General features: G+C 32.8%; 2 protein-coding genes across 4 annotated transcripts in view; one reads left to right on the top strand and one right to left on the bottom strand.

The window, feature by feature from the left end:
* Window positions 1-40: 40 nt before the first annotated feature.
* On the bottom strand, window positions 41-24,140 carry LOC149478694 (sex-lethal homolog). 3 transcript variants are annotated; one of them, XM_089708682.1, is made up of 9 exons: window positions 21,749-21,876; window positions 21,117-21,321; window positions 15,464-15,688; window positions 14,875-14,982; window positions 14,264-14,445; window positions 13,149-13,236; window positions 8,770-8,842; window positions 1,057-1,297; window positions 41-746 (listed from the first exon to the last, which is right to left on the bottom strand). In XM_089708682.1, coding segments are annotated over exons 2-9 (999 nt in total). In that variant the 5' UTR covers window positions 21,198-21,321; window positions 21,749-21,876; the 3' UTR covers window positions 41-745. The 3 variants fall into 3 exon arrangements, with proteins under 3 accessions (XP_089564808.1, XP_089564807.1, XP_089564806.1); XM_089708681.1 differs by lacking the exons at window positions 41-746; window positions 21,749-21,876 and adding an exon at window positions 23,999-24,140 and having other exon boundaries at window positions 1,053-1,297; XM_089708680.1 differs by lacking the exon at window positions 41-746 and having other exon boundaries at window positions 1,053-1,297.
* LOC149478692 (uncharacterized) overlaps window positions 23,780-24,292 on the top strand; it is a 30,373-nt gene continuing 29,860 nt past the window's right edge. Inside the window, exon 1 of the mRNA XM_089708636.1 lies at window positions 23,780-23,981. The gene's annotated coding sequence lies outside the window, so the exon portion shown is untranslated. The remainder of the gene's footprint in view (window positions 23,982-24,292) is intronic.

Raw genomic sequence — 24,292 nt, 5'->3', positions numbered from 1 at the left:
GCAGTAGTCATAAATTAGAATGAAAAATAAAATAACAAGCTCGTCAATAATAATATCTATATTTTCAAATCAGAAATAAAGAAAAAAAAGAATTTACAAAGCCCTCCAAAGGTAGCGTTAAAACATAGATAATCTAATACAAGAAATAAAACCGTCTTCACACAAAAATATACAGCCTTCTCGAGGAAAAACAATGAACAAAGCATACATGCTGAACAAATTTCATTTTTACACAAGTATACGTGCATATTTCATTAATTACACTATAGAGCGTCCAATCCGCACTTACAGAATATCTATAGATAAAAAACAAGTATATATAACTTGTGATTCTCCTGTATATGGGGTGTTCTTTCACAATTCACCTTTGGTCGTTTTTTTAGCACTTTTCAGAGTTGGTGGTTTTCTGTCATTTATATCATTGTAATGAGGCATTATTATTGGACCAACTTTGGACTTAGGACTATTATTTTTATTTTAAAAATGCTAAAATATTTCATTATTTAGTTCATTCTATAGTAGGATATACCAAGATACTTTGGTATTGACTCATCCTGCCAAAAGTCTGTTTGTTAACATTTTCATTAATTTCATTAATTAATAATTACCAAGAAAACCACATCAACTGTATTGTCTTATTCCCCGTTCACATATTACACGATAATAATTCATTTCGAAACCTACATTAACCTAACAGAGCACTGCCTTTACCGCCTAAATCCTCGCACCCCCACAGTCAATAGCATCTGTAACAAAAAGTTTTCCATTCTTCTTTCTTTACCACCGTACACCATATCACAACAGCACTGAGATCAAACACATTGACACCAAAAAAAAATAAAAAAAACCAGAGTGGCGCCAAACACTCGAAAAAAAATTAACTTGTGAAAAAAAAGAAAAAAACTTGTCACTAGTAAGGTGCCAAACAAAAAAAAATAGTCACTAGTACGGCACCAAACACAAAAAAAAACTTGGCGCTAACCATGAAAAAAAAAATCACCATTTAGGCGCCAAACAAAACTGGCCACTAAAAAAAATTAAAAAAAAAAAGTTTACCAGTACGGCGCGGGCGCGTTCCTGCACCGCTGCCCCTTGTGGCCGTCCCCCCCGCCGGGCCCCCAGGGGAAGCCCTGCCCCGCGCGGCCCCTGAGCGGCCGGGGGCCCGCTTTCCCGTAGTGCGGGGGGCGGACGTTAACACACGCTCCGGGCCTGCACCGGGGCGCGTTCGGTGCTAGTGGGGGGGAGAAGTCCCACTCGTTCGGCATCATGCACGTGCCGCAGCTCCACATGTAGTCTCCTGGGAGAGTTGGACGCGTTAATGTGATTGTAATGTTTTTTTTTTTTAATAAAAAAACTATTTTTGTATTGTTTATACTACTGTCATGCTAAAAAAAGTTATAAGTAATACCTAAAATTTCCAATTTATGAGCAAAAACTGTACATAAGGCATCTTGTTTTTGATAAAAAAATATATAAAATTAGTGATAAATCACAAGTAAAATTATACTGAAATTCGAAAGTTCTAGCAATCATACAAACAATAAAATCTATAGACATTAATAAATAACAACACCGTTGTAATATAATATTTATTTATACATAATAACTACCATTTTTGGCCAATTCTGGAAGATTATATCATTTCATTACGCCAACGAATCTTATACAATCAAGTCACTAAGAAAAAAGTGAAGTAACAATTTAATGTTTTATAATATTAAAGCATTTTCACGTACATATTTTAATTGCAACCAAACGATTGCTTACAACCATTGAAGGTGGACACAATAGTTTTCTAATAATAACTTATGGAAATCATAAGTTATTAATGATATAGATTTAAAGACGTATTTAATAAAATCATTAAATTAACGTGATTATTATTGACACACGCGGCTCAAAAGCAATAAAAAATGTATGCGTGTACTAGTACACAGTAAGAAGTAAAACTTATTTATGAACTTATTTTTCAAAAAATAATTTACTACATATATGCAACTTTACAGAAATACGTCGAATCACGCGGGGTAGGGATAAGAAAAAGATGGCGCGTAACGGAAAAATGTCAGGCGTAACGAAAAAATGTTACACTAAATTTTTTTCCAACCCCGATAAAGAAGTTTCACTTCAAAAATTACCAGCACTAATATCAAAATCATAAAATATCCACATTTTATCTTTCAGCGCATCGTTCTGATTTCTGCGAGATGATTAGAGAGAGATCAGACTAGATTTTATAAGTTAAATTCAATATATTATATCGAATCACATCACATCTATGTGGCTTGCAAAAATGGTAACGCAGTTGTTGATATTTTAAGGGAAATAATAATCGAAATCAAATAATTAAAATCTATTTTATCACGCTCAAAATAAAATCTTAAAAGGTCTATACCTCCTTCTATCTTCTATACTATATTCCCTTTACAAATCTAATTTATTACCAGAAAAACTATTGTATCCACCTTCATAAAAATACATCTTTGCTATAGTCAGTGTATCGATAACTAATAACGTTTAACTTATTTTATCTATTAAAGTATAACGACTAGAACATACTTAAACTATACACGAAGTCAAAGAAGCGGCGGATATATTATATTAATACTAAATTTTCATTTGAATATCGTTGTTGAAAATAATATATGGCAACAATCCGTCTCTTCATATTAAAGTTTAAAAAATAATAACAGAACCGTTACAACCCAGCGCTTAAAACCTCATTCAATGAAACTCAATGTAAATGTTTTAACAAACCACTAATTTTAAACTCCCTTTTACCTTTCCTATGCACTTTGAAGGGCCAAACTGAAATATAAATTATATTATCAATACACCAATATTGTTTTTTCTAGCACACCTGTTCCTTTACCATATTGAAATATTTTAACCAGCTACACTCACAATCGGCCATTAAAATATCCTGAAAAAATGCCAAGACAGTGTTGCATCAAGCATTCATTCAAATTAACACCTTATTTCATGTCAGTAATGTTCAAAGTGTATTGTTTCACTCATTAGAAAACTCTGCCTCATAGGAGCGTAGGCAGTATTTTGGTTCGGACATGCTGTACTAGCATACAATCAAGTATCGATGTCGCTGCTCTTTTTTATCTCGAATGCACAGAGTAACAGGTTAGGACTATACAAACAATATCATGAATTCAGTTTTAAGCGCACGGCTTTGAATTGCCTGAAATAAAGAAATACAGTAGTAACAATTAAAATTACATATGTATAACAGCTGGTCCATCTTATCCTTGAAATTTAACAACCCTACATCTCGCAATTGAAGTTTATTAAACATTTTTAATATAGATAGACCGACTGTTATAGCAATAAGAATGGAAAGGCTGCAGTGGTTTTTTACTAACTTAAATTAATAATACTAAACCCCTAAGACGTATCTTGGATGTCAATCCTATATTTTTCGCACATTGTTATTCAGAAAGAATTTGCATAGATTCTTATAATCGCTCGTAGAACAAATGTATTTTTTTTTTATTCAAAATGGACGACTGCGAGTAATCCATTTTTACACGCTTTATATTAGCTTCACCTGTATGTTTGTATGTTTGTAACCGACTTCTTTGGGCGCGATTTTGACCCACTTTAAACGGCCAGATTTCGTTCAAACTTTGTAGATTTATTGAGGACCGATGACAATACACTAATTTGATAAAATAAATAATAGTTAAAAAAAAATAAAAAACACGCGTTTTATAGAAAACCGAACTAAAAGCGTGTTTTTTAGTTTTTTTAAACTATTATTATTATTTATAATAAATTGTTCTTGAATCAAACAAAATATCCGCATCAAATTGAATCAGAAATTCAACAACTTGGAAGAAGAAGACTTACGGTCTTACTAATAAAATGTTACCCATTCGCTATGCAATGGATTAGTTATTGCAATAGCCGGTCTCGTTTTTATGATTGACGTTTCATGTGAGCAAGAGCAGGACACAGCTATAGGTAGAAAATGGTAGAAATTTATCCATTGTTTAACTTTTTATTAGTAAGGCCGATAATGTATAGCCTTTCTGAATCCATTCTCAACTTTATCATCTCAAATATAAGTCGCATATGGGACATATTAATAACAGACACATTAACTTTAAAAAACATATTAAGTAACAAGTAATCATCTTATATATTTTCAAAAAACATCATAATACTGAATGAACATAAATTAAATTAACTATAAGTCTTAAGAAGCTTACGCCTAAACATTTCAAACGGTGAGTCGTGATTCCCTTACATAGATATTTAGGCACAATTCACATGGAAACTAGTTCTAGCAATCTAACCTACAACTCGCATTCAGTGAAAATTCGCCTTTAACTTACAACAATGAGATTCAAAATCCATTCACATATCATATTGCTTCCGAATTTCACCGAACCTAATGTTAGTTCACGAAATTAATTAAATATAACATTAGTTAATATTATATAATGGATAAATATACAGGGACTAACCTATGAAGGAGAAAGCAGTGACGAATGCCATAATTCAATAATTTATTACAACGCCATCTACCTGTTTAGTACTATTACTAACTCTTATAGAAATAAAAATAATGAAATTTAAACCTCGTTGGATAGTAGCCATCTTATATAAAACATATGTCAGAAAATTACGCCAAGAAAATAGTCAGCTATAGAATATGCATATGCACATAATACTGACCCTATATTGCTTTTAAACAATAAATAATAAGCAACAATAAAAGCATTGAATGAAATATAAAATGGCACCCATCACAATAGAAGGGACAACAGTAATATACTCCAAACACCTACAGAACATTTACAATCACCGTTAAATATTGTCAATGTAACGAACTGAATTACAGTGCATGTTATAATTATTATTATCTCTACCAAATATGTATATTGTATATGCAACCTTTGGTTATTCCGTTTAATGTCTTACATATGTCTTTTAACTATTCGCGAAGTTTCGTATCAAACGTGAGGATTCCATAAAAGTATGGGGTCATAAAAATCCCAATCGAGTTCGTATTACCCTCTTTGTACCAGCTTTTTCTTGTCCAAAGTGGAATATTTATCAGGGAAAGAAAGACAAAGCGAATATTCAATAGCATAATATTTATCAAGATGTTTTTTATCATAGTTTTTCTCACTGTAACAATATTTCCATCAACACACACTGTACCACAGATTCGCAAGTAAACAACTAATACAATGCATACTTCATAACAAAATAAAATGTCTATTGACTCTGACTAAATATATATTTGTCTGTTACAAAATAGAACTATTAAAAATATAAAATTTACATCCTCAATACATAGAATAAATATTACTCTGAAACTATTTTATAAGTGGTAGATAACAAGACGCAAAATACGATTAATTTGAATTTTATTTAAAATATTTAAGTATAAATTATCTAGGCTATAATGAATCCTTAAAAATATGATTAGAAAATAATGACTTCGAATATTTATAAGGAAGACAATGAAATGTGAGAAAAATGTTGAAAAATATTGTATAAGCCTTAATGAATATATCTATAATAAAGAGTGAAGAAAAATATATTTACTATATGTTGTGAAAACTGGAGATATAATACCTAACTTGAAGTGAACGCAATCCTATAAGTTGCCTATAACAATAACCTATAAAATGTAAAAAAATATGCAATGAAATGAACCATGGGTTGAAATTCTATGAAATTAAACATTTATCTTACGTGGAAATGTTCAAAACATATAGAATAAGTCTGGAACAATAGAATACTGCAAATAATTATTTCATAATACTAAAATATGCCTATAAGTTAATTAGATTATACACAATAATCATAGATAAACTATATAAATATGCAAAACACTAGACGAATCTAACCTAACCGCTAACGACATCTGTTAAATACAATAGTAACTATTGAGCATATTTCATAAGCCGATAGGCAACACCGTCGCTCTAAGACAAAATTTACATAACTAGGATTATAACATTCAAATTAAGTTATAATTACAGTTCAAATAAAAATAATATAAGTAAGAAAAGATAGAAGAAGAAGCCATATTCAATTTAATTCAACCTTTTTTAAATTCATTTGCCCTTAACCCATTGAGCTCCAATGGGCGCGATCGGTCCCAGACACAATAGATTTTCTATTGTTTCTGTGGTTCCGGGGCTAGACAGATTAATGAGCTATCTCATTAGCTTCAATGAAATGACCGTGAATGACCTTCCATCTACAGACGTACCGAATTAAGCAAAACCGAATGATGTCAAGCTGTGAAACAAGGGTTTAAAGCGCCATATTTTATGATGGTCAATTATAAGGTGACCAAAAATAAAACTGATGTATGTAAATCAATAAATAGAGCAACGGTGTTGTACAATACAAATTGACATTTAGTTAATCTTAGAACTGAGAGGTATAATGCCATACATCATGAACTCGGCTAAACAATTTATACAATAACATTATCTAACAGTAATCCATCTATTGCCATTAAAAATTCATAAGACTTGTAACTAGTCTAAATATCTTTGAATGGTGAAAAAGAGATATTATTATGTAGTTCTATTTATGATTCGCTCATACAAACTTTTTTTAAGGCAGAGAGAAGCACCGAGCGTCATGATGACACCAAAAATTGTACATTTCAGGATTTTTTCTTTCTCCAGGGCAAGCAAGAATAACATTTAGGGAACTAAACGTTCAGCTAAGAAGTAAAATCATGGACCAATATATTGGTCCATGGTCAAATTGTCTTATATAGACTTATCGCTTCTTAACTTCTTCTTTGGTAAACAGACTAGAATCTAGACCATACAACCCCAAAAATTTAACTTCTCCATTTAATTACTTTCCACAATATTTTCCACTTTTTCATTAAAAAGCAAGTCAGAATCATAACTGTTCACCTTTTAATATCTCTCTTCCACCATTACTCCATTTAGGATAACGTCCAATTATTTAAGAACATCTTACAATTTAAAAAGTTCTAGAAGAAAGTCAACAATTAATTTTGTGCGGGTACAAGGTCCCAACGTTTACTTGAATACAGTGCTGAGAAATTTTCTACGACAGTTATAATATCGTGAAATTATTACTTAGTATAGTTGTCTAATATCCCTCGTAAACTAATTAAATTTTTACACGCTTAGAATTAAAACGTTCCGAAGTACAAAAATGTATTTAACGACATCTAGCGGTAATAGTTACTTGCCCATCCGTTTAACATTTCAAACATTAATCAGTCTAAAACTAGCTTCCGTTACAACTATTTCACGTTCCAAATATAGAGTAGTACCGCAAAGAAAATTAGTCTTTATGTCATGAAACAATACAATTGACTTTGTCTATTCAATTTTGTGATGAGTATTCTAAGACCGCAAATATACGTACGAGCAAATGATGACTATATTGCAGTGTTGTGGGACAAATCAGAGGTATCACGTTCAAACACCGATCTCATACACGACATTTACATTCGGGGGATCGTCACGGCCAAAACATGGGGGCACAGCGGAATAAAGCTTATACTTACACTCGTTGACACAAGTCGCGAACACAATAGAACAGACCTTTGGACCCAGAGCCTCGAAGGACCTTAACCGCCCACAACACCGGCACTAAACACTAGCGAAAACAAAAGTCCCCGCCTATATCCTTGTATCGGACAGGCGGAATTTCTTGCAGTACAGCCCTTTTCAAAATGGACGATGGTGGTAAGACGGCTGGTTGTAATAGTCGCGGCGGTACATTCTGTTGTTCATGGTATTGTACATCCCGTAGTTGGCCGTGTAGTCGTGCCTGTGCAGCATGTCGAGCTGGTCGAGGCTGTGGTGGCGCTGGGGGATCGCGGGCGGTGCTATCCATGCAGCGTGCACATAACATTCGGGGTATAATACATATCATATTTTTTAAATAGCCTATTATTTAAATTGGAACCAAATCAAGCGAGCTGATGTACGAATTTAGGATACAATATGGGGGTCTTCAAGCGTAGAGTGAGCCCCCCTAGACAAGTGGCTTTCTTTTAGCGTAAAGTTCAATAGAATAGATTATGAATGTATGAGATTGACGTAATCAATCGTCGTCGTCGTCGTAATCAAACGTCAATCTCATACATTCATAATCTATTCTATTCAACTTTACGCTAATAGAAAGCCACTTGTCTAGGGGGGCAGGTACCGTCTAGGGAAGCGCGTTCCATATTAGACCACATCTCAGCTTAACATCAGGCGAGATTGTGGTCAAGCGCTTCCCTATTCCCAATAAAAAAAAATACACAAATCGGTATTTTAAGCGATGATTTACTTATGTTAAGTTATATAACAAAGCTCGTGCAAAAGCACATTGTATTACGGTTATTTTGAAAAACTAGCCTACATAGCAATTGCGTGTAGACACACACGTGTAAACACACACATAATAAGAATACATAAGAAACTTAAATTATAAATAGTTCATTAATATTCCAATTTCTTAGATTTGTTGCCGTGAATATCAAAACGTTAGAAAAATAATTTCGGGGCAGATTTTACACTGCATATTTGTTTTCTTTAAAAAATTTAGAATTTTAATTTAAGGAAAAATAATACACTAAATCACACCGTAACGTAAACGTAAAATAAATATACAATCAAGTACACAGATAAGAAAACATTTAACATATAATATGATAAAAAATGAACATAAAAGGCACCACTCAATAGTAAACTACACAAATAAACATATATTCAAGCATTTATTAGACACATTTTGATGTTTTCTCACCTCGGCTCTGATGAAAACCAGCGGACCAACCCGCGTAATAAGCCGCCTTTTGTTTTCCGTGTTCCTCTGCCACCTGCAAAGGAAAATGTACTTTATTGCACTAGCTTTAAAGTCTATTTTTGTAAACGATCTGGATCTAATATGTGAGTTTAGGAATATATGCACACTTCTATGAAATTGGCAAATAATAATGTGACTGTTGTATATTTTAAAGTAAATTTCATTAAATATGAAAATCTATAGCTTAGTTTTTATTCAGTTTTGTAGGTTAGTCTCATTGATGTTGTAATAAATATTTTGAATATAATGACAATAGGCATGACGACAGTATCCATAAATGATCGAATTAGTGTTTTTAAGGGAAAATTTATAATAAATAAATTAAAAATAGTCACTTAGAAATAGTAAAAACATTAAGATTAATGAGATTATCAATAAAATAAAACATTGAAATTCTGCAGTCGGCCATCTTGACTAAAACACGCGTGACGTCACGTCTATGTAAACAGCTTCGCGTCAGGTATATTTTGTTGTTATGAATATGTTGAGAATACGCATTTTTATTTATTTTCTATTTTTTAACGTATGCTTTATCGACTCAGAACAGAAATATAATTGCGAATTCACGAATATGTGGTTCGGGTTTCTCTCCGTCCAATTTATACAATCATTTCATATTATTTTCTCTTTAATACTTTTTTTGGGTATTATTTTTATGTAGATTCACATTGCAATACTGCACACCACTTATAAACTTTGAAATTAGATTCTATAATACTTAATAATTAAATATTTGTTTAATTTTGCTTCGCTATGCATACAGATAATTACGTATTTACGTAATAGTGACGTCACGGCTACGCCATGACACCTGTGAGCTGTTTTGGCACAGTTAATAAATATTTTTTGAAAAATAGCTTTTATCTTCGTTAAATTTAAGTATATTAGTGAAATATAGGGTTTTTCTTGTTTAATAAACGTATACACACATTATGGAAGAGGTTTTGAAAATCTTTCGTCATGCCTATTGCATTAAATTTAAACCTGTTGATAACAACATTAAGGTTAATTTTTCAAAAGAACTTTCTTATTACACATTTGTTATTTAAAAGGAGAATTGAACCATTACTTAGCCAAACATACAAACACCAATTTAATAAAATATCTAAAAAGCTTCACCCACACCTACAATCACTCTTACAAAAATTCTAATTTTAATACTAAAAATATTCATTCAGCAGACAAGACAATAAATTTTCGAAACAAAGAAACACACATTTTTTTCTATATTTTATACATAGCTAGCAACATTTTTCAAAGCTAGCTTTTACTACAAAAACCCCTTAATTTTTTGGCACGTCTATTTTTTATGTGTCTGTTTTATCAGCTTTTAATCGACGTATTTACTAAATGTAATGTAATAAAGTTGATGACACTATCTAAAATAATCTAATGCTCTTGAATAATATCCTTAAGTTGAAAAATGTCTTAATAACTTTTATATATTAGACACTTCTCTACAACAACTATATTTTAATATGTAGTGTAAGGTCGGTCCTAAAAAATTATTTATGAGTTCTAGATGTAGAAAAAAGACCTCCTTTTATATCTACTGGTATTAAGAAAACATTTTTAGAAGATCATCGTGTCTCTATGGAATAATTATGTATATTTTTATCATTTCAAAATACAAAAAATAACTAGCAGTGCTTAAATATCTAACACAGTCCACTCTCAAGCTAAAAACCCATTTGGTAAATGGTAATTTGGCACCTAAACACTAAAATCTCTAACACGCTAGCTTATCTAACCAACCAACTAAAAAAGAGCAGCCCAGCCTATAAAATCGAGCTGTGCACGAATCACGAAAATACGTTACGTCAGAATGGGCAAGATTGAAAGTGATACTGATATTTTCAAATATGTTGAACACCTTTACTGTAATTAGGCCTATAACGAAATCGTGGTAAATCGAATAACAAGACGTATCTAAATATGTAATTCTTGAACATTTGTTTCATTTTAAGACTATGGGTCAATAAAAGGCCCCTAAATTTGGGAGCGAAAATAAATTATTTTATGTGTAATTTTTGTCATATAGTAACAGTTTTCCTAGTAAGAAATATTACAATGCAAATGAATTAAACCTCACTTTCAATAATTCTATCACTGGATTAGAAAGAAATATCAATATCAAACCAGAATTTCAAACAGAAAATTTTCGTTCAATGCAGCAAATGTGATCAAAATATTTTATTGAAACATTCTTAAAATATTAAAAATCAAACAATCTTGCACATTCAAGTCGGGTTGTTCGTCGGTCAAAAAGCACACGCACGCGTCAGTTTACGTATACATGTACATTACATACGCACACATGCACATGAAAACGTTCACGCGCGTGTGTTCGCCTTACTAAACGTGTGTGTGCATATAAGTGTGCACGTGTGTGTACTATGCAGTCCAACTAAGAGTGGGATAGATTCGACGCCATTTTAGACGTCATATTTAGTATGTATTAATTCATGCGAATTGATAAGTTAAGAAATAACGTTTGTGCTTAAATTAACCGCAATCGCAAACAGGACTTCTATATACATAAATCGTATTTATCAAAAGGCATTTCCCTTTTTCGGGGCGGCTAGTGAGTCATACACTTTGTAGATATTCTGCCTCTTATTACTTATAAATTAAAACCGATCAATGTAACAAATAAATATTGTTTATCTTATTAAAAAATATGAATAAACTTATCAATTAAAACGAATCAATATAACAAAAAAAATTGAGTTTGAGACGCTTGACTCTAACTCATGTTAAAAAAAAGTGTAGTAGCGATGTCCTCTCTAGTACGTAGTACATGTAACTCAATGTTTTCGCTTCTATTCTTAGTTAGAACGCATAGTACACTCAACAAACACGTATACGCACTACACACAGTGCGTACACTAGCGCTCCGCACCGATGTGTCGCTGTGCAGGCGCGGGCGGCTCGCGCGCAGGCTCGCGCGGCAGTTATACGCGCGCTCCCCCCGCCGGGCCTCGCTCTCGGCCGGTTGCGTGCAATGTGTTTTTTTATTAGACTTATGTTTTACTAGCGGTCCGCCCTGGCTTCGACCGTGGTACATGTTTACGTTTTCTCTCCATGAGAACTATGCTCGTACTTCAAGGAATATTAAAAAAAATAACGAAATCGGTTCAGCCGTTCTCGAGTTATGCGCTTACCAATACTTTTGACGTGACAACGTCTTATAATTCGATATAGCCGGCTGCACGCACGAAAAAACATGACTCATGCGGCGTTACCTCGCTCTGAGGCGTTCCATTAGACTTCAAGTGCAAGCGAGAGCGCGGAAAGAGCGACAAAGAAGCACAATCGGACGTTGTCACGTTCAACTATCGTCAGTAAACCGACTTAACAGACAACCAATTTTTGGGATTCATTTTTATATTACAATAAGATTACTAGATTCTCTTGTATCTAGTAATTGTTAAATACCCCTTTAGATTTAGAAATTTGATTTATACATATCAAATTTCTCGTTTATTATTATTTTTTTTTTTATTTAACTCCGTTTATCTCATAACATATATACTTACGTTATCCATACCATAACATCTGCCAAAAATTTTGTGATTTTTTTCAACTAACTTTACGCTGTCTTTTTTCAACAATTTGATTACGTATACACACTATAGCCCGTATTAATAAACCGATATCGTACTCGCGTTCAAGTACGAAATCAGTTGATACACTCCCTAGTTATCGTCTATAAGTCCCAATATATAATCAAACATTATATTTTGAAACACTTTCCACTATTTTTCATGTTGATTATACCATAGTTTAGGCAGATATCAGTTATTTTGTCATTTCTAATGTTCTTATAAGTTATTAACAAATACATAATTGTGAATTTCGTATCATATCGACACAATGTGCATTGTGCATCACTATACCTTAGCACAACGTTAGCTGAAGATAAACTAGCGTTTATCCGACATCACATTTTTGCCACAGATAACAAATAATAAAATATTTTTATCATATTAAAAAACTACGAAAGAATACAAAAAAGTAAATCATATGAGATTTCAACTTAATTTGGGTTTTGATGGGGAAAAGTTAGGATAACATAACTGAAAATATATTAGAAAGAGAAAGAAAATTGCAGTACCATAACTGTCCCTTTCACGCATGCGCCAAGTTGCAAAATAATTTGTAGCAGTAGAGAAAGTTGATTAAAGTACCGTGATATTTTCTCTCTTTCTAAACGTCCTACTCTAAAGGTATTATTGTTTTTGTATTCTTTCGCATTTTAATATACCGATTTCTTAAATTATTTTTGAATAAATATGCTAAAAAGATAAGTAATGTACCTTTACACATAACGGCTCAGTGCCGCCCTCTGGTATCACGTTGTTTAAAGCTGCTATCGCTTCTTGGGCTTCTTCCCGCTTGTCAAATCTGAAATTATTACAAAAACATATTTTGTTAAAAGAACAAAAAGGTATTTGATTCTGTTTCAGAAAATATATCGGATTTTGATAAAATGTTTACATAATTTTTGTTATTTATATTTACTGAATGAGTTTTATTAAAGTCTAAAATCCTACTGCCATACATGAATAATGAATATATTTTTTGTATCAGATACCTATTGATGTCACGTCGTCAAGGAAATCGGAGAATTCGATGATACTAATTGTCTTGAATAAAAAAAAAACATGAATGAAAAAAATATCATAAAACGGATTTTAAATTACTATTATCACACAAGCTTCTGCACTATCCTGCCGTACTTGCCCGATAACATTTATACTAATATTATAAAGCTGAAGAGTTTGTTTGTTTGAACGCGCTAATCTCAGGAACTACTGGTCCGATTTGCAAAATTCTTTCGGTGTTAAATAGCCCATTTATCGTGGAAGGCTATAGGGCATAATATCATTACGCTAAGACCAACAGGAGCGGAACCATGCGGATGAAACCGCGAAGCGCAGCTAGTATATTACCTTACAAAAGCGACCCCCCGCGGCGATCCATTGTTCTTGTCTCGCAGTATGTCTTTTGCACTATCCTGCCGTACTAGCCCAATATATCTTCTAAATACACTAAACTTACAAAAGCGACCCACCGCGGCAATCCACTGTTCATATCCCGCAGTATGTGCTTCTGCACTATCCTATCGTACTTGCCCAATAACATCTCTAAATAATCCCATGTCTTATTCTACAGACTTACCTTACAAAAGCGACCCCCCGCGGCGATCCATTATTCTTATCTCGCAGTATGTGCTTCTGCACTATCCTGCCGTACTTGCCCAATACTATCTCTAAATATACCCTGATCTTATCCTACAGACTTACCTTACAAAAGCGACCCCCCGCGGCGATCCATTATTCATATCTCGCAGTATGTGCTTCTGCACTATCCTGCCGTACTTGCCCAATACTATATCTAAATATACCCTGATCTTATCCTATAGACTTACCTTACAAAAGCAACCCCCCGCGGCGATCCATTATTCTTATCTCGCAGTATGTGCTTCTGCACTATCCTGCCGTACTTGCCGAATATCGTCTCTAGCTGTTCCTCGGTGATGGCGCGAGGCAAGTTCGTTACGTATAAGTTAGTTTCCTTAATGTCGTCGCCGGACGGACGTGCGTATGATACCTGTATGTGAAAATAAATAAAAAATTTAAGCAAAACTGGCTCTTGAAAAATTTTACAATTGTAACAATAATTAACTACAACAAAAAAAATCTAAAATAAAAATCTTCCCTGTACCTTCACTAATGTGGTATTTCTTCTATACAATAAATAATAATCTAATAAATATTTCCGAATTAGCATAGTTGTAAATTTTTTCTTTAGGCTCTTTGAAAGTAAAATTTCAAGGACATGGCAAAACCGTCACGTCATGGAGTAAGGTGACAATTTTGGTATCTTTGAATCTTGCCAAAGAAGTTTCACTTCTGACACATGTGCTTGGCACACACACTTTTTTTTTACTATACGTTTTATCTGATGGAATAATTACTAAAAGAATTGTTTACGTTGTTATTATACAAGTAATGAAGTAAGTATGGTTATATTTCTCACCTTTAACCGTTTATTCCTAAGTTGATATCCGTTGAACGTCTCGATCGCTCGCACCGCGTCCTCCTCGCGGGCGTAGTTCACGAAACCGAACCCGTAACTATAACCAGTCTGGAATATTATATATCAGAATTAATACACAAAAGATTACTGTTATATCCATGCAGAATGCAGATATTCGACTGAATAGTTGGAAATATATTGAAGAAAAGAAAAGAGTGTAAAATACAACCGATGTACGAAAAATCGTAAGAAAAATATTCATCTAGATTATTTACTATTTTATATCGTACTAATGTATATAAAAGTAACAAGATTAAAGTTTTCCTGGCAAAATTACATAATTCAATCACACTAAATAACAAAAACGAACGACGTGAATGAAATGAAATGAAACGTGGTCTAGAAAAGGTGAGAAACACAATTGTGATGAACTCTAACTCAAATACTTATTTTTATTCAAAAAGACTACTTCTACGAGCACTTTTGAATCGTCATACCTCCACCATTGACCACCGTTTCGAAAAACAGTATACCTATACTTTTATCAAGCCTAAAAAACCCAATTCAAACAGACTGCCTTAAAACTAACCTTAAAATCCTTCATAACTCTACAGCTCTCGATCGGTCCGATGCTCACAAACATAGCGTACAGATCCTTCTCATTGACGGTTTGGGGCAGATAATTGACGATCAGGTTCGTCTTGCTCGAGTCGCCGTGCCCCATCGAAATGCCCCCGCCGTCCGACATGCTGCCCCAGAACCTGTGTGCCCCTTGATTCGGGTTCGGTCTACCTCTATACTGTTGTTGGATTTGCTGGAACAAATATACTTGGTCATAGACTAGAATAAGAATTGTTCTAAGCTTTTGTGTAAGATAATAATGATTTGTTTTATTTTTGATACTATACAGTGTATTAAACTGCTATTGCTATAAGATCGTTAAGGAGGAAGGAGGAGGAACCTTAACAGCATTTTTAGCCAAACTCAGAATTTAGGCCTAGGAAATAATAATCAAAATATAGTCAACTTATTTTGGCAGATATACGCATGTTACAACTGTATTAAATAATAAAACTCTAGAATTTTTTTATAACATACGTATAACAATACCAACTATACTGCATAACATTTTTTCTTAAAATTTCTGCTGCAAAATATATGTATAAAATACATTCAAAACCGAGCTGAGGAAAAAACTGTAAAATGTTTAAAAGAGTTATGACCGTACAATTTGGCAAAGCTTAAGACCTTAAGACGCTAACGATCTGTATCAGAAAACATTGCAAGCGACATTTTAAAAATGTAGTTATTACATTTTTGTGAAAAGAGCTTTTTTATTATTTGATATAATATGTGGCACAGATTGGTAATCCAAAATTTAAACGTTATTTCTGACCGTAATGAAAATATTTGAACCGCAAGACTTTTGCCAGGCAATGGACGGCTGAAATGTTATACCTTCAATGATACAATATAATAAGCTGAATTATTTATAAAAGAATACTAACTACAAGTTCCAGTCAGTTCATCAGTTTACAAATCATTTCAAAAATGAGAAGATACATTTTTATATTCTAGAATCTAGAAGAATATCAATTCTGACCTAAAAACCTACCCTCATTTCTTGTTTGAAAGAATTTTGTACTAAAAGTTACTCTAACAAATAAACTAATCAATCAACCGACAAATCAAACCTCGATTAAAACTTCCAACTAAAACATTTATATTAACACGTTAGTTCAATGAAATGGGTCGAAAAATTGGGTCGTTTCGACCGTGACCCCTATGGCGCCTGCATTCCTCGGTAATCACTAAAATCTCGCTTACTCTGCCAAGATACGAAAGCACAAACGTATACTATGTGTGAATTTTAATGACACGCTTTAGTTCCATCGATATTCAAAGGTTATGCATATTTGATGGTTTCGCCTGTTTTAGGTATACAACGAAGAGGTAGTATAAACATGTATCTGAGATTTTCACGGTTCAGAGTCAGATAGGCAATCGACTTGCTGGTTCACGTGTGTGCAACATATTTTAACATATACTTAGTTCTGTCTAGATACGTTATTTTATAATGCAACTCGAAAGTATGATCTTCTGACCAAAAAAACTTGGAGAATTCACTCAAATATTCTTCTTTACAATAATAGTATCGTATATATCAGCTATAGAGCTGTTAATCTTGATGAACAAGTGCGTTTAAATTTTACGTGGCCTCATATCATCAGGTTATTATGGCATATATTACCTACAAAAACTTCGAGAAATGTCTTTCAAAACTAAAACAATGTAAAGCAACTTGACAAACTCAATGTCTCGCATTCCGCCCACCTATCTGTTGCATAATGTAGGTATTATTGTTCTAGTTTATGTATATCTTGACCTGACTGTAACTGAAATATATGGCTCACTCTCTATCCCTATTATAATCTTATTAAAGACTAGGCATATACAGCGGTTTCACTTGTTTATCTGATAGTACGCACGATTCCAGTAGGAATCTGTTTATACATGCTAAATTGTAAACATTCTTGGTTCAGTAGAGTTGTGTTAGTGACAAATGTCAATAGTTATTATAACTAGATTTCGAACCGATATCGTATTCGTTTCCGAAACATATTTCCATCGTCTGTTTTACCCTCGTTTACTTTGTTTCCACATAAAAATTAGTATATCTTCCAGCTTTTCTTATTTCAACGTTTCAAAAATTCCCTACAGCTGTTCTACTGTGACATGCTAACAGACATACAGACTGTTTTGCTTTTATAATATGGGTGATACTTTAGGATGTATGTCCCGAATTTAAATGCAATTAGCAAACTCATATTAATATGAAATTTCGGAGTCGAAAATTCGGCATTAATTTAACCACAGGCTGCACTACTTTGTTATTAGTTCCCACTTAACACACGAAATAAAATATATGTACAAACTGCACAGTGCACATTCTAACTAGTCCATTGAAAAGTTACATTTGGGGTTGCGATTATTAGAGGACGCAATTTTATTTTTTTGGTGTGCAGGGGGGGTCAGTGTGAAGCTATCACCAAGTTTGTGGGGTAGCCACCCTTGTCCCACGGCCGCCATTTTGAAAATAGCGTTTGAAATGGTTTTTACGATATAGGTATCTCTTAAACTATTTATCTGATAAAAAAAAATTATTCGCATTATTTGTTGCAAATTAAATTCTCTGCAACTTTGTTCCAGCAACTTTTGTCGTAGAACTATAAATAAAAAAGTTATAAGCGAAAATGTTCAGAAATTAGAGCTATTTATATTTTTCAATAAAACTTTTTCTATCATTTTACGAAGAAATCAGACCATTTTTGTAGATTGTTTTTCGAGTAACAACTTTTACATTTTTAATTAAGTACATAGCTAAGGTTTTAGAGCGCTCTGAAGTGAGTACAATTTTTCAGTACACATCAAAAAAATTAAATTGCGTCCTCTAAAAAACGCAAGGTTAGGCCTAAAAAATGTAACATTTCAATGGACTAACCCATACTTAGAAAAAAAATGTTTGTATATTACATTTTCAATCAAAAAATAATAGATCAATTTCAAAATTTTCTTTTTACATTAGAAAGTCTACATCTTTACCCGTGTTTGTCAATTTTGATAATTGATATTTGTTATCTCTTATACTTACGGCAGAGTGTCTTTACTTTTTATATCATAGATAATACTGTATAATATAGGAACTTTATATACCTACTCATTGCAATGATATTTGTTACAAGGATAAGGGGCATGAAAAATGTACAAGGTATGGAAATTCGACAGCAGAGGGCAGTTCCCGTTGAAAAATCTGTCTAAAATATGAATTTAAATAAAGCAAATCTAAAACATTCATTGTCATACTGTAATATGTGAAAGGCCTTAAAAATATTTTAGGCAAGTAGAACAAATATCATTTTCTACAGATTTTCTTGCTAGATTATTGTCTACAAAATTTTAACGACGACCCTAACTAACTAACGACCCTTACGGACACGGTCATCAATTCAAAAGCACTAAAGAACAAACTTTCTAGTTATATAGAAAAACCTAAGTAGGTTTGTAGGTACCTGACCCACGAAACCGAATTAGTCGAGCCAAAAAATTTCGCAAAGCACTTAAGTAAAACTTATTGGAGAAAAAGTTTTAAAACAAATTTTAAACAACAAAGCCTACATTTTACCGATCGGGTTGAAACTTGGCATAAATATAGCCAAGATTTAGGTCACGTTCGTAAATGAGATAAATCGCTCGATTATTCATAAATCTAGTTTTTAAAATTTTCACGATGATACTTTAGCCGACAAGATAGAAAAAATCTAGACATATAAGCAGATTTATGTATTTTCTGTTCTGTGGTGAATTATTATTCACTGCTTAAAACTCAACTTAAATGTGTACTTATATTATAATTTCAAACTGTCCAAGTCCACGTTTTTTGTATTCTAAGTTGCCTTGTAAATAAATATCTACACCTACATAAAACTTCTATTCATGTGTGCACTATCCTCGCACTTAAAATAATTAAACATAATCCAATTATACAGACTAGCGAACGATCTTCGCAATAAGAAAACTCTTTTAAATCGTAATGGTACGACATTGATCTAATTAACCGACTCCATCTAATTACATACGTTTTTCTTTTCAATTCTACATACAAGTGACACGAAAACATCATGGCGCTGTACATTTTTGCAGCAGTTTACAAAAAGCGCGCGAAACGAAAAAAGCAAAATGGCGTCCACTTCACGCCCGGCTTTTTTATTCCATTGTAATATCAAGATGGATGAGAGCGCGCGAAGCGGGACACAAAACACAAACAATATTCGCATTCTAACTTACGGCCCGTTGCCTGCCCCACATAGGTACCCCCATACAAAACTATCCCCTTGAACGTTCTCAAGCTGACAGCCCTGGCGTTGTGCCAACGTAAATGCACGTTGCTTCTTTAAGTTTTGCAGCGGTTTACTGGGACTTCATTAATTATGTATGTAGCTTGTCAATGATATTTTATGAGGGCTTTAATGGATTCCAAAAATACGCCTTAACGCAAATACGTCAACATTATCAGAAATAAAATAGATTTTTTTTCTATATTAAAAAAAACTTATGCTAATATATCCAAATCTATTCATTTTTTATTATAGCTTATTGGACTCGCTGATTACTAAATAATTAACATATGAAAAATAAATATGGGCTAAAAAAAATAATTAGATGTAGGGAACTAACCAACCTAAAATCAAAATTCAGATGATAGGATCCAAATAATTATCAGTAAAACTATAAATATCACTATATTAAAGAATGAAATGACTCCCATAAACACTATAGTCTAACCTGCTAAATAACAAGCCAACACAAAATAATATTAAAAATTCACAATACCTTCAAAATTTATTTTTTATTTCTTAAAATACAAGAACAAAACCACGACAATGCAAAAGTTAAAGAAAAATCTAACTAGTTAGTAGACTTTGTACAGTTTGGCATTCAATAGTACTTACAATATAAAATCCAATTAGATCTACCAGTAATAAAGATATTGAAAATTAAAGCAATTAAACAAATATTATTCATGCAAAACTAATGCACTTAAAGAAAAACAAAAACTAAAACATGCTCAGCAAAGCCACCTAGATTTATAAGAACTGTTTTAAAATTAATTTTCTTTCAATTTAAATACTAGTAACCCTTTTTAGTTTATGTGGGTTGCCAGGAGAAAAAAAAGCAATCAAATTTAATTTATATACAAATATTAATTAATAATTAATAATATTGCTCATTAATTTGTTCTATAGTAAATGATAATGCAAATACAAAAGTAATCAAAACAATATATTTTTTAAATGTTACAAGAAATAAATTTATTTTATTTAAAAAAGTACAGTAAGTAGATACGGATTAAATCTTTTTTAAACCTTTCTCATAGCCTTTTCTGCATTTCATTTTAGATAACCACCTACGGTATAAAAAATACAATATTTTAGACTAAAATTTAGAAGCTTTTGTTAAATGGTAAATTTACCAAACCTATTCATGGCAAAATACAAGGTTTCAAGTCCCACCAAATGTTCAAACTATTTTCTAATCTTTAAAATTTCTTGATCTTTTATATTTTAATGTCATAAAACATTTACAAATATTTTTTTATAATTACGGACAACTCAGGCAAAAATCGTGCTCATGAAAATAAGGACATTCAGTGCTTTATATAAAGTAAAAAAAAAAACACTTACATTCTCCAAGGAATTGTAACTCCTATCCCAACTGCTAAACGGTGTTCCTCCATAAAAATAACCGGGGTATCTGTCACACATTTGAAAAACTTTAAGGCCCTCGCTTACAATAATATAGCCTTCCTTATAAACTCGTATAATTCATTATTAACAGCGTGTAACAATTCTTATTGTACTTCTTCACTTATATATTTTCTTATATTATCTGAAAAGAAGTGAATAAAACTCACCAATTGTTATAGTATAATCAGAAGCAAAGATTAAAAAATAATAAATTTAAAGATTGTTGTGTTTCATTCTCAATATACTAATAAAAAATAAAACATGTAACGATCTCAAACATAAAAATATATATTGATTCCGGTAATTGGGAATCCCTACAACGAAGCTCGCTACATTAATACCACATCTCGTTAGAAGATCTAGAGCAAATCAGGAATTCTCAGAATGATAACATATATTTATTTTTAATCAAAATTTAAAGAAATAAACAAGAAATGATAATTAAAACGAAATATGTAAGTAGATATTTACGATATTTAAGATATTTACTCAATCGGTATATCAATGTTTTTATAGCTAAAACATAAATAAAGCCTTAGTAATATTTTTGTTTAAAAAATAACATTTACCTTTATATTAATAATAACAACAATACTGAAATAATTTCAGAACTTATTATTTAACCCACAAAATAGAAAAATTAACGAATCGAATCACAGATTTGCCAATTGCCATAAACCATAACGTCAAATCGCTCCACGATCATAATGTGATTTTTTTATTGAAAAAGACTGTTGGATACGAGGTATTTCAGATGAAGTTGAAATTTTTTTACTGACCGTAAAAAATAAGCGTTCAAATTTGAATGTTGTATCTTTTTCATTTTATTCTTTCGATATATTTTTATAATTTGGCTAGCTTCAATTTAAATCAGCAGAAAGCAGTTAATTCAGCGTGATGAAATTTATTATACATGTTAACGGAAATGTATGAAATCCGTCATTGTATAAAAATTCCTAGGAAATGTATGTAATTCCTAAAATCGCACGGAAATGTGTGAAATAAATTATTATATATACATTGCCTAGGAAATCTATACACTTCCTAAATAGCAATCGGAAATGAAAAACATCTAAGATATTGGAAGATATACGCGGGACGAGTCACGAGGGGTGTGTATCATTGTATGTCGCAGTCGGATTGTATAATCCACCGTATTACAAACGGCCGGCATTTTGTAATATGCCGAAAATTCTTAATCATAAATTTTTGGTTTGGATAAGGGGGTGGGTTAGGTTAGGTTGTTTTATAATCGTGTTTTATAAACTACACAGAAATAGGAGCCCCACGAAGTGAACTTTTTGTAGAATTTTGGAAAAAGACGAATTTCGGCATATTACAAAATGCCGGTCGTTTGTAATACGGCGGATTATACAATCCGACTGCGACATGTACACGGGGACAGTGGGACGAGGGGACTGATTACTTACCAAATGAAAATTTGATTTGATTGAATATAAGTTTATTTAAGAAATGTTATTTAGTAAGATAATATGAACATATTGGGGGCAAGTATCTCGCCTCGCGGCGGTGTTGTGAACAACTCCGGCTGAGTGGCCAGACGGCCGGAGCCTAGGGCGACTGAGTGAGGAACCTACGGACTATCCGAGCGTTGTCCAGCAGGACTGCTCGCTGTATCCCCACTGTCATGGGCTTCACCGGGAAATCCAACCTCCTTAAATATTGTTTTAAGGAGGTAGGAACCAGCCCATTGTTGGACACAACTATGGGGATTATCTCGGCAGAGACACCGCCCCACATCTCGACAACCTCATGCGCCAGATCCAGATATTTGAGCTGTTTATCTGAATCGGCCTTAACAAGATTGTCGTCATCTGGGATAGTGATGTCTACCAAGAAAATCCTGGAAGTTCTATCAGGTTCTATCAGGTCTATTCGCTAGAATAGTCCTGTCTGTGATGATGGGCCGATCCCAGTACAATTTGGCACGGTTATTTTCCAGGACCGGCTCCGGCGCGTACTTATAATAAGGCACTTTTCCGTCAAGAAGGCCATACTTTAGAGTGAGCTCTTGGTGGATAATCCTAGCTGCTAGGTTGTGCCTGTGCAAATACTCAGTATTGGCAAGCATGGAACAACCGGAAGTAACATGTCGGAGAGTTTTTCCAGGACGGTGACACATACGACATAAGTCCTGGGTCCCGTCCTTTATGATGTACTTCCGATAATTTGAACATATTATTATTATTCTACGGTAAGACTGTTACCGGATTGTCTCAATAAGTGCTATAATAAAAAAAATAACAACGTGTTTTATTACAGAAATCATTTACTATATACATTTCCTAATACGATATTGGAATTGTATACAATTCCGAGGAAGATTATACATTTCCTAGGATAATTTTTTAAGCAATATTTTATACATTTCCTAAATGGTATCGGAATTGTACACATTTCCTAGGATTTGTATACAATTCCTTGATTTCATACATTTCCGGTAACATATACACATGAATCCACACGTGGACTAAATTGCTAACTTTTAATTAATTATCTTTTTTTTTAATCGGTAGATATACCATAGACAATTTAACATTTTTGGCATCCGTCAATACGCGAAATCGGAAATCTCAAGACTCAATTCTCAAATCTCAAATCGCCATTCGTCAGACGCCATCTTGTTATACCAAACACATTCAACGAAAGCTGTGTTTAGGTTAAATATTGCAACTTAATTATGTTATCATTATCGATACAGATTGTGAATTTATGTGTTTAAGAATGTCGTTATTTTAATTAATTGTGCGTGACGTGCTTAATATCGCTATAATTCGTTAGGTGAGTAAAATACATACGGGCGATGAAATGGCGCCTCGGCCCTCGCTATAAGATTTATTGAACAAAACATTATACAATACAACCCGCTGTGTGTAACTTGTTAATATCTTAAAATTGAATACCAATACACCGTGTAAATATCTTAATCTGTAGGTAAATCTATTTAACCGTACACTACACCATTTATCAATACTGTAAAAAATTACTTATACAATAGCCGAATGCATGACTGGGTTACGTGTTATTTTACACTTCAGTTACACATCAAAGAATTATTAATTTTTCATTTGCATCGTGCTCATAAGTCATAT

Source organism: Colias philodice, chromosome 21 (assembly GCF_061535455.1).
Source record: "Colias philodice isolate Cphi_HAF_F1 chromosome 21, ilColPhil1 Martin Lab GWU primary, whole genome shotgun sequence".
NCBI classification, from domain to species: Eukaryota; Metazoa; Arthropoda; class Insecta; order Lepidoptera; family Pieridae; genus Colias; species Colias philodice.
Note: the sequence above shows the minus strand (reverse complement) of the source record. Positions and strands in the feature narration are given on the sequence as shown.